This window comes from Oenanthe melanoleuca, chromosome 3 (genome assembly GCF_029582105.1).
Source record: "Oenanthe melanoleuca isolate GR-GAL-2019-014 chromosome 3, OMel1.0, whole genome shotgun sequence".
Classification (NCBI taxonomy): domain Eukaryota; kingdom Metazoa; phylum Chordata; class Aves; order Passeriformes; family Muscicapidae; genus Oenanthe; species Oenanthe melanoleuca.
The window spans coordinates 86,190,514-86,207,598 of record NC_079336.1 but is presented as its reverse complement, the minus strand read 5'-3'; the positions used below and the strand labels follow the sequence as shown (position 1 = coordinate 86,207,598).

The 17,085-nt window shown below is 43.5% G+C and overlaps 1 protein-coding gene across 3 annotated transcripts in view; it reads left to right on the top strand.

Annotated features, from left to right (window-relative positions):
* Nucleotides 1-17,085, top strand: part of EML4 (EMAP like 4) — a 146,553-nt gene that overhangs the window by 54,955 nt on the left and 74,513 nt on the right. Inside the window, exon 1 of one of the 3 annotated variants that reach the window (XM_056487622.1) lies at nucleotides 5,156-5,274. The exons of the other annotated variants lie outside the window; for them this stretch is intronic. Coding sequence (XP_056343597.1) covers nucleotides 5,208-5,274 — 67 coding nt within the window. The 5' untranslated portion in view covers nucleotides 5,156-5,207. Of the gene's footprint in view, nucleotides 1-5,155; nucleotides 5,275-17,085 lie in introns of those variants that run through there. 3 annotated transcript variants of the gene reach the window in all.

The window sequence follows — 17,085 nt, the reverse complement described above, 5'->3', positions numbered from 1 at the left end:
AACACCACTTATGCAAATCTTGTGTGTTTGAAGCTCAGTTTGTGACAAGAGATGAAACTGTGATTATCTCCATAAAGATACAGACTGTATCTAACAAGGCTGCTACTGTTCAGACTATTTCCTCATGGACAGGGTTGCACACGTTCTTGGGCCACCACCTAGGTTTATGTGGTCAGGAACGTATGCCTGACATGAAATTTGCAGGAGAAGTACCTTTTTGTGTCTGTTTGAGATTGAACACTTTTTCATTTGTCAGCTGGATGGGCAGGAAGGCAGCTGCAGGCAGTCTGCATGCAAGCACTCCAGGCAGGCAGCGGAAGGCATGCTACAGCTGTGGTTTGATGTTCAGCTCAGTGAAATACCAGCCTCACACACTGCCACCCTTCCTACACTCCACATCAGCCTGCTGCCACCTCCGTCGTGTTGGTACAGCTGCTGCAGCAGCCACCCCCCCCCCGACAAAAATAGGCATTCCTGTGGTTATTCTGAAAATGTGCATTTGCATTTGGAGGGCTCTGAATTGTTTGCAGGTTTTCCTTTTCAAATTAGGCAATGTGTTTTTGGACAACAAATATAAAATAAATTTTCCCATTCAGATCACTTTCCTAGGCTGGTTGACCAAGTTTTATTATGGTTTAGTTTAAAGCTGGTATGGCTCAGTTGTGGAGAACAGCCTCAGGACAATTTTTAAGATCCAATGTACACCTCTTGTTTCTCGTGTTTTCTGCATGCTATCTCCATTTGAGAAAAGTGCCATAGGATGAAGGAGCTCAGTTTGGAATCTAGGAGTGGGGGGTGATAAGGGAAGGGCCTCAGGCACTGCTGTGTGCTCTCTGCTGCATCCTGCCTTAGCACTGCTTGCCTGAGGACTTCACTCTCTTCTGTATCAGTTCCTATTTTGCTTGGTTTTCTGGCAATGAAATGTGATTTACAAGTGTTTCACAGTCTCCTTAAGTTATCCACGGGCAGAGCTGCTGTTGACAGACATGATTCCCACCACTCTTTCCAGAGGGTGCTGCCACCTCTCTGCTGACTGGATTGCTGAGTTTCCCTGTTTTGATGGCAATGAGTTAAGTTTCATGTAGTTTAGTCTCCTGGTGTGCTTCCTTGTGCAGCCCCATGAGCTGTGCTGGCAGGAGCAGGATGAGAATGGGAAGGATGCAGGAGAAGGGCAGGGATGCTGATTTTAGTGCTGCTGTATGCTAACTCCAAGTGACCTTAATCTAAGTCAGAGGTCCTGCCTTTCATCACTCTTCAGAATGATGCTTCAGAGAATGGAACTTTATTAGGGTTTATACAGTGCCTAGCACCTGGAGTGAAGAGGAGCCAGCAGAGGCTGCCACATCCCACAGGTGTTAGTGGGAGCACTGGATCCTGCTGGATATCCTTGTCCTTTTTAGCTCACTAACCAACTCTGCACACCTCACAAGTACTGCTGGGAGCAGGTGTGATGCAATGAGCATCCTTAACCAAAGTGTGTCTTGTAAAACTGTTGAATTACTTTGTCTCACCTGATGAGATGGTTTTGGTCTGTTGTACTTGCTGAACGATAGCAGATATAACATGGGTTTAAAAACAAATGGAAAGATTTTTTTCCTCCTAAAGATAAAGCAATAAAAAGCTTTAGGAATTGGGTGGTTTATTAAAGAAATTACTTTTATTCTCTTTTCTGTGGGGTACAGCTAATGAATGCAGCTGCTGAAGGGTGATACTGTTTGGCAGTGAGGTTAATTGCCAGTTCAAACACTGCTGCAGTTTCTTTTCAGAAAGAAGAAAGCAAAATATTTGAAGGATCATTTGCTAGTGGAAATATGATTGATTTCATATATATGAGGAAATAAAATTAACTAGTGCTGCCCTCTTGCAGTTCAACAGCAATACAGGCATTAAACTAGTGTCACTGCAGTTACCTCTTTTTGATGTTCAGGTACAGTTACAGGTTTTATGAATAAAAGGTAGATAGGGAGGGTCTCCAGTAATCTTCTGGATATATCACTGTGTTTGCCTCATGCAGCAGCTCTTGGATCTGAAATCTCTTAAATCTGAAGGAAATTAAGAAACCTTAGTTCTTTGAAAACCAATTTCCAAATTTCATATGGCAGATACTTTATTAGGAGCAGTATCACATGCAAAGGAAGCCCAATAGATAATCTTCCTCTCTTTATCTTTTTTTTTTCTTAAAGTATTAAAGATGTCCTGGGGACGAGTGTCTGTTCTGCAGCTGGGTTTCCTCAGTTAGCTCTGAGTGACTGGATGGTAATTTTTGGTGTATGGACCCACAGGGACCTACTTTGTCCTCCTCTTCTCATGGAAGTGGTGACTCCAAAGAATTCGTGCCGTCCTATGTCTGTCTTCAGAAGCTGGAGGAGCCATTTGCTCCCTCTTCTGAAGAAAAGGCACACTGCAATGTTTTCTGACTCATGAAAATCTGAAGTATGTCTAAAATCATCCCTTTTGCACAGTCATAAACTGGTGCTACTTCAGTCTTTGAGACATTCACTGTTCTGAACAGCACCAGAAGAGTGGTGTTCCTAAATATCTGTATGTTGGGGATAAACAAGCAATGAACTAATCTGTACTTATACAGTGTGAAGAGCTCCATTCCTAATCTTTAACAGGCTTTCTTACATTGAAGAGTGTTTGGTAGTTTTCTTCATGGTGTAGCAAAGCACTGTTAATAATCTGAGAGTTTTTCCTAAGCAAAGACTTACATTGTTTATGTGTTTTATTTTGGAGTGTGCCATATTTTAAGGTTTTTTTCATTATTTGTGCCTATCTAAAATACTTAAAAAGAGCACTTCCTCATCACCCACCATTCATGTTAAATAGTATCAGGGAAGAGGGACCTGAGATGGTGTTTAGACTTGAAAAGTGTAGAGGTAGACAACTGTTGAAAATAGGTGGCTTAGAAGGACAGGTATGGTAGAAGGGCCAGAGACAGAAGAGTGAGAAATCCTAATGAGGAGGTAAGGTTATAATGAGAGATTTAAAGGCAGCTTGTGGAATTTTGATAGTCTTCAGTGGAGCGGGGAGCAGGAAATGGGTGGGTTGAGAGCGTCTGCCATTTTCAGGGTGAGCTGTGTACACTGAGCCTTCTGAAATCTTGTTTCAAAAGTTAGAGTTCTGAGGATCGTTCTGATGGTGCTCTGACAATTGCTTTGGTTCCTTCTCTCTGCATGCTTTTGATGGAGCCCTGTTTAAGATACCCAGAAATAGCAGTGTTTCACACTCATTTTGCAGTAAGAGAGCTTAACTTTTTTAATACAATGTGTTTTACTTACTTCAAAATTGATATATTCTTAAAGAAATGTATTGCTGTGAGCTAGATTGGATGCCTTTTGTCAGTTGCATGTAATGTTTCATTGTTTAGAGCACTAATGGCCACTTAAGATTGCAACAAGCCTCTTTCTGCTCTTGGTGCTGATCTAACCAATATATACAATGTATTTTGGTACAATGTATATTTGGCCTCGTGGGGTATTTTGCCTGACATTTTTTCCAAGGTTTCATAGTTGTACTGGGAACCATGTTGAGTTTGAGAGGATACCAAAGTGTGTATGTCAAATTATTCTATCTGCCCATCCCACTCAAGATAAGGCTCAGTGTTTCATCTTGCAGTTAAGATTGTTTAATGACTTGATGCAACGTAGGGGTTGGGACAAGTTGGGAACTTGGTTCTTGGTCAATCCCAGAGCCACAGCAATGTGCTGAGCCCCATGGCTTCATTAGGGTCCTTAATTGGGTGCCCTTGCCTTTAACACTTTATCATCTTCCACCAGACAGCTTCCTAGTCCTTTCCCCTTTTATTAATCACAGTAGTTCTCTGGCTGACTTCATCCTGCAGAGCTGTGTTCAGCTGACTGCCATCTCTTTTTTTAGATCTCTGCAGAGGTCGATTCCTCCAGTCGATCAGGAGCTGCTGGAAAATAAATACACTACTGTAGTTGTGTAGATTGTTAATCCTGGGGGAAAACACACAAACCAGTTGTGTGCTGTCCTAATTATATGTGTTCTTATGAACCTATTAAGCTCCTCATCAACTATTTCTGATGGTGGAAAAAAAGTGCTGCCCCTCCTTGTTTTTTGAATGGAGACACGAACTTCCCCTCTCCTCCCCCCCTTTTTTTTACTATCCCATTATTGTCTGGAAATCTAAACCTTAATCCAGAGTTATTTAATATGCTTGCAAATCTCGAAAATAATAAACTATTTCAAGTATGATAGAAGAGTCAAAATACATGCAGTACATATTCACAAATAGTTTTGTTTTGACATTTATCTTGCTGTAGTCATTCTGCCAATTGGCTTCAGGCACGGCTACCAAAAGAATGAACACATGTTGCATTCATTAGTTCTCATCTGGCTGTGCTTCGTCGTGCAAGACAGACAAAATCATGATCACATTAAATAGATTGTAATGCATTTGTAATACGAGTTCCCTTCTGCTGAACGGAATTATGGCTTTGCAAAGCTGCTGCTTTTAAGCCATGATATTTTGCTTAGTTTTCATATAATGGATATGAGTATATTGCCAGTGACGTCATTGCTTTTTCGTCTCGAAACGATGTCATGTGAAAAATATTCCAATATAATACCGAGCAAACTGCTGCCCCCTTCTTCCCCCCCGTGTGAACTCCCCGTGTCCCTGCTCCTGTCGCTCCTCACGGCCGTAGATGTGTGAGTTTCTGACAGACAGACAGACAGACGTGCTGAGGGGCAGTAGTGGTTTATCTGCATCAGCCGAGGGCACTGCCGGTAGCAGCGGTGCCGGTTCCTCAGGCCCGGAGCGCGGAGCGGGGCACGGCTGCGGGCTGTTCGCGCTGGCCGCGGTGCCTGTGGGGGCTGCAGGTCGCTGCCGTGTGCGAGCAGCCGCCGCTCTCCCTCCCTCCCTCCCTCCCTCCCTCCCTCGCTCCCGTTCGGTTCGGGCGCAGCTCCGCTGCCCGGCCGAGCAGGCCCGGGGACCGCGGCCCCGGCGCTGCCGCCGCGAGCGCGTGTTCGCCGCCTGAGGGCGGCCCCTCCCGGCCCCTCCCCGCCCGGCCCGGCCCGGCCCGGCCCGCCCCCCGCTCGCTCGGGGCAGGGGCTCGGGCGGCGGGAGCGGCGCCGCCGGCGGGGCTCGGTGGCCCGGGGGCGTGTGCTGGGCGACCGCCGCGGGGCCGGGGCGCGGGAGCTGTCGCTGAGGCGCGGCGGGGCCGCTGTCGGCCGCAGGGATGGAGGAAGGCTTGTCCTGCCTGGCCGCAGCCTGCGACCCCGCGGCGCTCGCCGCCTTCTGCACGGGTAAAGTACCGCGCTGCTCGCGCCGGGAGGGCTGCTCCGAGCCATCCCAGCCCCGGACGGGAGCAGGGAAGCCTGGCAGCAGCGGGCAGGCTCTGCCCTGAGAGGTGTGAGGCTGCTCCGAGCCATCCCAGCCCCGGGCGGGAGCAGGGAAGCCTGGCAGCAGCGGGCAGGCTCTGCCCTGCCAGGTGTGGGGCTGCTCTGAGCCATCCCAGCCCCGGACGGAGCAGGGAAGCCTGGCAGCAGCGGGCAGGCTCTGCCCTGCCAGGTGTGAGGCTGCTCCGAGCCATCCCAGCCCCGGACGGGAGCAGGGAAGCCTGGCAGCAGCGGGCAGGCTCTGCCCTGCCAGGTGTGAGGCTGCTCCGAGCCATCCCAGCCCCGGACGGGAGCAGGGAAGCCTGGCAGCAGCGGGCAGGCTCTGCCCTGCCAGGTGTGAGGCTGCTCCGAGCCATCCCAGCCCCGGACGGGAGCAGGGAAGCCTGGCAGCAGCGGGCAGGCTCTGCCCTGCCTGGTGTGGGGCTGCTCCGAGCCATCCCAGCCCCGGACGGGAGCAGGGAAGCCTGGCAGCCACGGGCAGGCTCTGCCCTGCCAGGTGTGAGGCTGCTCCGAGCCATCCCAGCCCCGGACGGGAGCAGGGAAGCCTGGCAGCAGCGGGCAGGCTCTGCCCTGCCAGGTGTGGGGCTGCCCCAGTCCCCGGCGCTGCCCGCAAGGTGTGCCGGCCCGGGGGCTGAGCGGCTCGCTGCCGTGCGGCCAGAGAATTGACAAAAAAAAAGGAAAGTAAATAAAATCGGGACCTGCGTGGATAGCGGAGGAGGCGATAAGGATGAAGTTCATGTTCACCGGACGGGAGCAGCGTGGGTCCCGACGGCCCGGGCCGGGAGGGAAGAGTTTGGTGCGAGGCAGTGTCGCAGCGCTGGTGCCGGGCGGCTCCGGCGTGCCCAGCCTTTCCCCCGGAGCGCTCGGTTTGCCGCTCCCCGCAGCGAGCCCCGGTGGGACCGCGGGGCCTCAGGCAGGCGGCAGCAAAGGCTCGTCCAGCCTGCGAGAGCGGGACCGCGCCTGCTGCCGCCTCCTCTGCCTGGGGAGCCTCTGCTTGCCCTTCAGAGCTAAGGGCTTTTCCCCTTCTCCCCTTATTTTTACCAGTGTCACAGTAAAAACGGAATATTTCAATGTGTATTTCCTTTCTTTAAACAGCTGCTATTAAAAGAGTCTTTCTTGGGTGTAATTGATTGTAGCGTTCTGACTGTAGCTACCAACCAAATAACCCTAACCAAGAAATCCTATCAAAGATAAAGCGTGTTCCTCTTGTACACGGAGTGGAAGTGTTTTACTGCGAATGAAAGAGACATCATTCAAAACAAAGAGACTTTGTTTGCTGATTCATGCCGTGCAGTTTGGATACAAATGCAGCATCTCGCATGTAAAACCTTAGGACCAAAAGTGCGATGCTCCACAGAAAAGTTTCTTTAAAAAAAAAAAAAAAAAAGCAAGTGCTTAATGCATAGATTTCTATTTAGTGGAAGAAAGGAATGACCTTGCTATAGTGTACTTTGTTAAAGTGAGCTATGTGCACTGTACTTTATCTGCTTCAGAATTCAAAGCATTTGGTTTAGAATTCAAGATGTCGCAACCCTCGAGAAAGATGGGAGGATAAATTGGAAATGTTAACATTGTAAGTGCTTTGTATGAATTTTTGCAGGCTTGCAAGGATTTTTACTGTAGAAAAGAAAAGCTAATGTTTAGCTGTTTGTCTTCAGACAAAATTCAAAAGAACAGCATTTTTTATGGCTATAGCTTGGAGCTTTGTTACCAATACATAGAGGTTTCTGTGACCAACGTTTCCATTGACTTTAATGGCTTTTAACAAGAGTTTCTCTTGTGATTGTCTGTAAAAAATATAGCTGTGTCTCAAACTTCAGCTTGAGGCATATCTTGAAGTTCCAAAGAGAATGTGACATAATGGACTTACTTTTGAGGTTTGTATAGAAATCCAGCAAAATAAGATGCAAGAAGTATGTTCTGTTCTGAATGCATATGTTCTATTTTAATTTTTTTCTGTGTCTTAGGAAATTATTTTTCCTAGATAAATCAGTCTTGATATAAGACTGAGCATTTTACTGAATAAGACTTAGCTTTTGTAGTTAAAAGGAAATGTGGCTTTGGGTATTCTTAGCAGGGCAGTGTGTTTTGTTGATTTAAAACTTGATTCCTACTTGTGCAGTTAAGCCTAATATACCTTTATATCAGGTTTTCCAATAACTGTGTGTTGGCTTGCGTGTAAAGTTAGAATGATAAGAAGCTGGTATGATGGAAAATCAACAAGTGCTTTGTTTCTGTGAAATTTCTAACTGCAGCCTTGAGGGCTTTTAGCAACTTCACGCTGGTAACAAGTATGGAAAAGCCTGAGATTAAGTTATAGAAAATATTTTTTTTCTTCTTTTTGTTGGGCTATACATGCTCATTCTTGCTTTATTTAAAGGAGCTTAAGGCTTTATAGTAACAGTAGGATATTTCAAGTGAGAGTTTTGGGTAAAAAACAAAAGTATCCTATAGTAACATACTTTTCTATAGGAACTTTTCTACCTTTAATTGCGATTTGTTTTGTGCATAGGTATCATTGTACATGCCTCAAATTGCCCATTTATTGCCAAAGCTAAATATTAATTCCTAATTCAGCAGTAAAGAACTAGCATTTCCTTTTAATATATGGAGTACAAGTGTTGATAGGCAGCTTAATCAAATTTTTTGAAAAGCTTTTCTGCTGTCAGTAGGAAAGGTTCTTTTTTCTAATTAGTCTTTTATAATTAAAGCTAAGGCAAAGACACATCCCTTAGGAAGAGCATAGCTATCAAATTTGATATGGGCTGGAATTTATCTCAGACAAATACAGATTAGAATATAAATTTTCAGTTTGACCAAGGGAAGTATTTACCTGCAAACAAATCTTCATTTGGCATGCTTCTAGATGAAATATTCGCCTCCAGTGACACTTGGCATTGAAATTGGTATTTATAAATGGGGAAAAAACCAAACAAACTCCAACATCCTGTGTTTCTAAGCTTGATTTCTTTCTGATTCTTGATCTGTATGCATTTGTCCTTAATGTTAAGACTAGTAGAGAGTTTGCTTAGGGTTTTTTCACAGTGGGAGTTGGCCATTGCTGGAGACGTGGATGGCAAAGGTGGGGTTGTGTCAGTGGCTCTGCAGTTTCTCCGGTGTCACAGTGAGTCTGCCTTGGGCTTGGTGCCTCTGTCACTGTGCCCTGGAGGGCACCTCGACTGGCACTGGCTTTGCCACCTGCCTCGCTGGCAGGCAGTGACAGTGGCTGGCACATGCTGCTGTTCCTGCTGCCTTGCTTCCCTGCACAGGTGCTGGTGCAAAAGTATTTAATTGGAATTAGTATCTGACATAAAGGACTGTGCTGTAATTATTTGGGTGTTACAGGAGCCTTTTTCTTTCTAGTGCATGGAGTGCTATGTATACACAACACAAAATTGCAAATAGTGTAAAGTCAGGAGGGGTTTTCATCTCACAACTATTTAGAAGGCCAATACTTTGCCTCAATAGAAGTCTCATTTCTTTAACTTCATAGTTACCTTTTAAAACTGTACTGTCATTTTTGGGTAACATTTTTTCTGTTTTGCCAGTTCAGATCTCTAGCTGTCTCCTAACGGTTCTAGGAACATGTATTAGTCATCAGAAGGGGGTTGAGGAGATAATAGTGATTTGTGCAGGGTAATGGTTAGCATTTTTTAGCAGTTGCAGAAAGTAATTGCAAGTTGAAGTAACTGCAAGCCACACTTGGAAGTTGCTGAAGTATCGAAATTGGTGAAATGTCAGAGGTGGAGTTGACGCAGCAGACTTGTCATTAAAGGTCAGCTAAAAAGGTTCAGACTGCACGCAGTTTCTCAGCACCGAGTCTTTGCTCTCAAATTTTGAGTAATGCCTCAATTAAAAAAACTATCTTTATGAACCCTACATCACACCCCTGCTTCACATAGAAAAGTAAGTTCAGCAGGAAAGAGGTGGCATTGGAAACTTCCCTCTAGCAGCAGGCTTCAACCTGCTCCTTCTGCATGGAGCCAGAGCAGATTGAGAGCAGAACTTGCAAAGATATACAGAAAAAGGGCTGGACATGCAGCTCCTGCCCTGTGAGCAGGGAAGAAGAAATAACCAGACAGGACAGCTATTAGCCACAGTTATTTATTGTGTGATGAGATGTCCTTGTGCATCATAAAAACAGGATTTAGGTGACATACCTTCTCGCTTTGCTCTTCTCTTCCAGCACCTTTTTTGTTCTTTTTATATGTTTTAAAAATGCATTAATTTGTTGGGGTTTGCCTGTGAAGCTCTTCAGAAGCATTTAAAATGATGGCAATACTCATGGTCTAATTTCTGATACCTATGAAATGCATCAAAGGGAGCATTCACTTCCATAAAAACCTGGTTTGAGTTGACCCTTCAGTTTTTTGCGTGATTTGACTTATTTGGTAAATAAGTGGTGCAATGTCTTGAACATTTAGGTATTTTTTGAAGTTGCTTTTCTTATATGATAGAGAAGAAAAAGTCAGAGCTGCAAATGTGATCCTGAGCAGTTTGCACTGATGGTGTGCAGTTTCTGTGCTGGGATTATGTTGTGTACGTGCTGGCAGAGTGGCCCTGAGGGCTGTTGGGCCAGAGTTTGGCTGGAGCTGCCAGTGAGCTGATCCAGCTGAAAACTAAGTGGAGATGGAAAAAGTTTTCTATCAGGTAGCCACCAAAAATTATGTCCTGTGGCAGAAAAAGCAGCCTGATCCTTCAAGGATAATCATCCCTTAAAGCATCAGCCCACAGTTTGACTTGCTTAAGAACAATTGAAACCATGGCCAATTCGGTAGTACTACAGAGTGAATCAATACTAAAATTAGAACAATTTTTTGTTTGATGTGATCTTCATGTAAAGAAGCAAACTTGATGTCTTTGCTTGCTTTCAGCTTCAGAGTCTTGAATGATTATTTATGAAACACATTGAACTGAAGAAAACATCTAGTGGCTTTCACTGAAAAAATCTTCTAATTGCCCATCTTAACAATATTCTATGCATTTTTGCAATCAAAGAAACTTGTAGTAATGAAATCAAAACCTGCTGAGAAGGAAAAACATTCTGACAAACTTTTTTTCTTTAAAACATGCAGTTCAAACTTTTAAAAAATATCACTCTATCTATACTAAAAATAATTCTGTTTTGTTAGAATTTTGTTCAGTGAGGGCAGGGCTGTGCTCCTGCCCCTGCTGTGGCAGAGTCACCTGTCCTCTCCACCTTTCTGGGAGGTGTTCCCCAGCTCCCCCAGGTGTTCCTGTTGCATGTCACAGAGTGCTCTCCATGAGAACTCTGTCCTGTACCACTTGCAGGCTGCAGGGATGGTCACACCTAGCTGGAGCGTGGGCTTGCACGGGAGCTGCAGAGGGCTGAGCGGAGGCGGAAACTTGGAGCATGTTGGCACAGTAGGTTGGTAAATGTGGATTAGTAGGTTAAACAAGCTGGCATTTAGTCTTGAGTAAGAGCAGTGTGCTTGAGTAGTGTGAGTATGAGTGTTAACTCTCTCTTGGGCTCACTCCCCGCTGGTTTATGTGGCCATACCCCAGGTTGCAGCCCAAAAAACGTATTTTGTTTAAAAATAAAATAAAAGTCATCAAGCGAGATTATTGGAAAGGTTAGAAGATGCTGAAAAGTTGCAAAATAATTTTATTCCTGTTGATGTATTCTGTTGTGGTGGGAGGAATATTTTTCATGCATGAGGGATCCTGTTATTTTGGTTGGCAGTATTATGTGGAAATAGTATCCTCCTGGATGGTTCTTTTATATGTATAAATAGCTGAATTAGCATAGCTAATGCTTAGTAAGTGTATGGGGAATTAATCAGTCCTAAAACATAAGCATTAGTGGAATAAACTAGATAATTCAGTGGTTTAGGATAATAGCTGCTTTCAGAGTAACCATTATCTTTTTGGCTTTAGATTGTTCTCCCCACAGTTATCAAACAAATACAAATCTCCAGGGTTTAAAAAAGAGAATAAAACTGAATTGCAAACACTGGAGACCTACAATATATAGCTTTTTCCAGAGTACTTTTCAATTTATGAGTTGGAGCGTATTTGTAAAAAATCTGTAAACTTTATTTCTGTGGGTTCAGGCAGACCTAACATAGCACTGCAGTTCATGATCTGTTGAGAAAAGCTGGAAGTGTTACCCAGTGATAACCAGAGAAGAGCTTTGACTTAGGTCTTCAAGGGACTGACAGCTGATGTGGCAGTGGTGGGTTGAATGATAATTCAGAGGCTCTCTGGTTGTATTTGTGCACATGAACTTATGCAGAAAAACAGTCCTGCTTCTCTTTTGAAATTGTGTCCTTTAGCAAATAAAACTTTCTCTTTCTGAGGGGTGGTTTGTTATCAGTTCTTAATTAATTAATTCTTTAATTTTGAGGAGGAAGGACGTAAATGGGAAAAAATGCAACATACTTGAAATTTGTGACTCTGCTGTTACTTAGTCCCAACCATTTTCAGGACTTGTTTTCCTGACGAGTATTTGTAGCATTTGCAGTATTTGTGATACTGGGTACATCCATGGTTAGTCACTATTGCTATTTGCAGGGCTATGCTTTTTACCTAAAAGCTGTTGCTTTGCAGCAAATAGTGGGAAAAGAAACCTGAAGATTTTTTATGCTTCAGAGACCCCATCTGTAGAAAAATCAGATAAGTAATTTGTTTATGATACAAAATGTGATCTATTTAAGCAGTGTTGATAGATATATCCCTTTTGAGTGTACAAAATTTGGCAAACATTCCACACAGAAGTGTATTTCCCTACAGGATCCTTTGAGAAGAAAGGAAAAAGTATCCCTATGGAAAGGCATTTTTCACATGTAAGCAAATTCCATGCACACATGCATGTGATTTATCAACAGTGATTGTGATAGTTCAATTTTGCGTGGGACTTCTACATAAAATCCCTTCAGAGTGAAATTTTAGAAAGTCTTAGCCTGCCTGTGTCAACCAAAGTGTTCTGTTCAGTGATTAATTTTTCTCTGGGAAGTTGTAGCATCATGTAACACTATTTCTGAGTGTTTGTGTTTGATTTGTTTCAGTTCTAAAATCTGCTTTGTGGTTTGGCCTAAATAAAGGTGAGACTTAATTCCTCCCTTTTTTTGGGGAGTTCTCCATTTTAGGTGCAATAGTGCCAGAATTAGCAACTGAAATTATGATTGAAATTGGCTTCATTTTTGTGTATTTATTTCTGCAGAAGCAGCCAGACTGCAGCTTTATAAAATAGATGTGCAGTCACACATAGAGATGTCTGCCTGCTGTTCAAGAGTTCTTCCTTGTCATGAATTAAATCTGTTTCATTTCACGATTACCTCATTTGTTTATAAGCATTTGTGGGAACTTGTTGATAGTGTCCTTGCTAAGGAGAGTGCAGCAACTCTTGGTGACAGACCTGCAGTCCGAATTGTTTAAAAGACTGCCTTTACAAAATAACTAATGTTAATGTTTCTGCAGCTCTTGAGAAGCAGTGTGTTGCAGGACAGTCAGTCTCCTGTCAGGCAGCAACAGCCACAGCAGCAGGAAAGGTGTGGGCAATGCTTTCCACCCACACCTTGTTTACAGCTGTTAGTTCACCAGGGCTGTTTAAACTGCTAACATAACAAAACAAAAAGAGCTTAACTAAAGAACCAGTCAGTTTAATTGTATTTATACTCAGTCCTCCTTTATGAGGGTGGCTGTTGACTTTCACCAGCATAGATATTCTTATTGCTCTCTGGCTGTGTTTCCTCTGACACAGGATTTCATTTATTTCTGCAGGTATTCCATTTATTTCTCAGTGGTTCCTCCTGTGTAGTAACCAAATTGGAGATTGTGGCTAACGTGTGATGAGTAGTTGCAGATACCACGTTCCAGGTTGGTTGTATGGGAGCCATGTGCTTTATTCTTGAAATCAAGCAGATATCTTAGCTGTGTCTGTAGTATGACTGGTCTTTATGGTTAGTTCTTTTCTATGCAAAAAACCTCCAACCAAATCAAACTGTTGTGGATTTGGTCCTACCTGGAGTAAACACGAGCTGTTGTAGAGATGTTCCTCTAATACCAAAACTGCAAGCAGTTGCAGAAGCTATGGAGGCTTCTTGGTGTAGGCAAACAAAAGCAGTATTTTGACTGCTGCTGTTGCAAATGTTGAGTTGGATCAAATTTGTGGTTAGAGCTTTAATCTCGTGTTCCTAAGAAAGAGTGGACTTTTAAAAATATCAAAACTAAACCTTGTGTTGGTTCTTGCTCACAGGACACAGGAGAGGTTGAATGGCTGTGAGATGGTATCCCCTGCAGCAGTGAGGGTACCATTTGTATCACAGAGCTGGGATAAGGGGTGCCTTCTGCAGGGGATGCTGCCCAGCTGATGGACAAAGCATTGCACAGTGCAACTGGCTGCTCCAGCAGAGCTGCGGGTGGATGCTCATGAGAGAAAAACTAACACTGGAATGCATACTCCCACCTGAAGGCTTGTCTCATAGAGGCTGTTTTTTTCAAGGGAGGGAACAGATGGCCATCCTTAGGTTTTGGATAAGAAGATACAAAGAAGAACAATAACTCTTCAAGGTCACTTTAGCTTTCGGAGTGGAAGTTCAAGGTTGGCATTTTACTGAATGGGCTCTGGTATGGAGAGGCAATAAAGCAGCAGCCACATAGGGCTGTGAGTAAGTGGAAGGAATTCCTATACCTGAAATACCAGGAAACTAAGATAAGGCAGTGAGTTGGTGAGTCTGTTTCAAAACAGGTTTTCCCTTTATCTGAAATTGCTGTGTCCTGTGACTTGGCGCAGTACGAGCTGTGAAATAGCGCTGTGTACACCAGCGCTGGTGCCTCCCCCTGCTCTGGTGTAAGCACAAGAATGCTCAGATCCTGCTTTTTCCAGCAGTGCTGAAAGGAGAGGCTTTCCCTGCAGGGTAGATGAATGTTTTGGGAGAAGGAGGTGTGTATTTCTTTGGGAAAGGAAATTAATTCTACAGACCAGGTTTCTATTTTTTTTGATGGAGTTTTGCATAGTGGCACTTACGATAGATTGGCTTAGAACAGCATAGAATGAGATCAAAGAAACGATTTGTACAGTGGTATTTTTGATGTTACAAATTAGATATTTATGAGTCCTGGGGGAAAAAAATGCACAGCCCAATGAAGCAGCCAGTACAAAAACTTTCAGAAATATTCCAACACTTTTATTTATAGGGATAATGTCTAACTTGATTTCTAGATAACAGAAACTAGAGATTGTTCATTTGTGTGCCAGAATTTGAAATGAGTAGAATTTTGTAAGTAAACATTGCATGGTACAAAATAAAATGTATCCATAAAAGAAGAGATTATTTTACTTTGCCTGATGTTATCTCACTTAATGATTTCAGTGCTTTTCTGTTTCACTGCTGAAATAGTACTCTAGAATTGATGAGAGCATAGCAGTCTTAGGGTAGAAACTTCTTTCCTCTGAGGCAAAAGTGCACTTGTAAAAAGCATACCACTAACAAAAACCCGGTTAAGTTAGTTGCCCAAATAAACAATAAATATTTAAGATATTGGAAGATTTCCTTAAGTGTCAGATTGAAAGTATGTTGGTAGTACTGAATTCAAATGCTTTGTAGCAGAGGAGATGCACTGCCAGTGATGGGGAGTGTTGGACTTCGCCTGTGTTGTTGCAATCTGAAGATTTTGCAGACTTGGATTTTATTCACGAGTTACTAGAAAAGTATATGTTTTGGAAATAAAGCTTGCATAATCAGAGGTAAGCTGTATGAATTGGGGCTTAAATTCTGACAAAAAAAATTCTAAATATATGAACACTTTGAGCATGAATTAGCATCATCACTATAGTAGGACCCACAGACCAGCTGTGGGTCCTACTATACATCACTCTGGCAAGGGCAGTTAAAAATTAAGTGGCCCTGGGTTGGAGGTGCGGGGAGTATAGAGAGAGATGGAGAGAATCCTGTAAGTGTGCTTTTTTTTTTTTTCTGTTCTTCCCTCCTTCCTCTCCCCCACCTTTCCATTTACAAGCCTTCACCCCAGCTTCCTTGCCTGCTGCATAGCTGCTGGTCCCTGTCTGTGCCAATGAGTTTGCACATGACTCCAGGAAAACCAGTGTTTCAGATGCTCCCATGTTTCTCCATAAACTGTGTTGGCTGGACTTTGTGATGTTTTGGATAGCAGTGCTTTTGTCTGAGCCTGACTATGGTTATCATCATTCATTGTGTTGAGCAGATCACTGAAAATTAATGCTGCCATCTCCATCTTGTGGATTTGTGCATTTAAGACATAAAGTTAAAGAAGAGTGTTCTAAGTGGGAAGTCAGACCGAACTTAAAAGTCAGAATTTAGGTTGTTCTTCAAGACTATATTGAAATCATGTAGGTAGTAATGTGCATCTTTTAATTACTTGGTCATAGTCTCCTCCGAGTTAGAACTCTGAAAAGTTGATTCTTCCTATAAAAGTAGTTGGTTGGTATTTTGAGTTACCTTTATTTCCTTTGAGTGTCTCTCTCTTATTTTAATGGGAAGGCTCTTAATCTTGAAAAATGGCATGCATTTAAACACTGACCTTGCTGCAGCACTTAGGGTAGTTCATTGGTTCTCCACAAGTGTTAATTAACCTTTAGGCATTGTGGGATGATGAATTTAATTTCATTTAACAGATGAAGAGTGAAGTTAAAAAGAGATTAAGGTCAAAAGTATCTGCTAATTACCTAATTTTCTAATTAAGTAGTCACCTAATTTGAAATTAGAAAGGCTTGATTGTCAAAGTGCATAGGAAGGACTGCCCTGTACATGTCAAAAGCCTGATTGCTTCTGGTGGGTTTAGCTGTGAGAGCTGATCACTTTTCCACACTGTTGTCTGGTGTTTTGGGTTAGGCACAGCGTGGAGGCTCTCTGCAGTGAGGCTTTGGGAGTGCAGGAGAGGTGCTTTCCTACCCTGTGTCCTGCTGTGGCCACCCTGCAGCCCCAGGCAGTGGCAGGCTTTGTTTCTGTCCTGCAGCTAAAGCCTGTTGAGTTTCTCCATAGGCTGGCTAGGGTGTCATCTGCTTTTGGAGCAGGGAAGTGAGTGGTGGCTGAGCCCTTGGTAGAGGGAAGGACTTCAGGATGTGGTCCCTCTACAGCATATGAAAAGTTGTTTTCTTAGAAAATTTTAGCTTGATCAGCTTGGGCATTAGGGAGTATAGGGATTAACCTACATTATTTCATGCTCACTTAATTTGTTACTTCTAAATTAGCATTTTTGCATGGAAACGTTCTAACACTTTTAGCACAATATTAAATATTTCCAGTGAAGGAATACTAATCTATGTTTGCTAAAGTGTTAATGCATGTGCAATTTACAGCAGAGCAGTTTAGAAAAGATGCCCCCTGCCCCTCTCCTTACTGTGACATGAAAATGGGGTGGCACCAAATATTGATAAGAGCTTAGGGTGGCTGGGATAGCTGCTGAGCCATTTATATGAGGGATCCCAAGTAGGTGCCCATAGCCACCATGAATTCTGTCCATGGAGTGTAGAGGTCACTGATTTGTAGCAGAAATAGTATTTTAGAAGGGGAAGGGTTTGTCTTGTGGGCTGAAGGCCAAGCATTGAAGAGTAATATAAGGAACCATATCTGGAGCATCAGGAGCCAAGCAATGTTAGGGGAAGAAAAGTACTTAAAAACCACAAGGCTTTTTAAGCAGTGGGTGGGGAAAACCCATGAATGGTCTTACTCTTGAGATGCATCTCAATGGAGGTGGAGCTGATAGGAAGTATGCAGT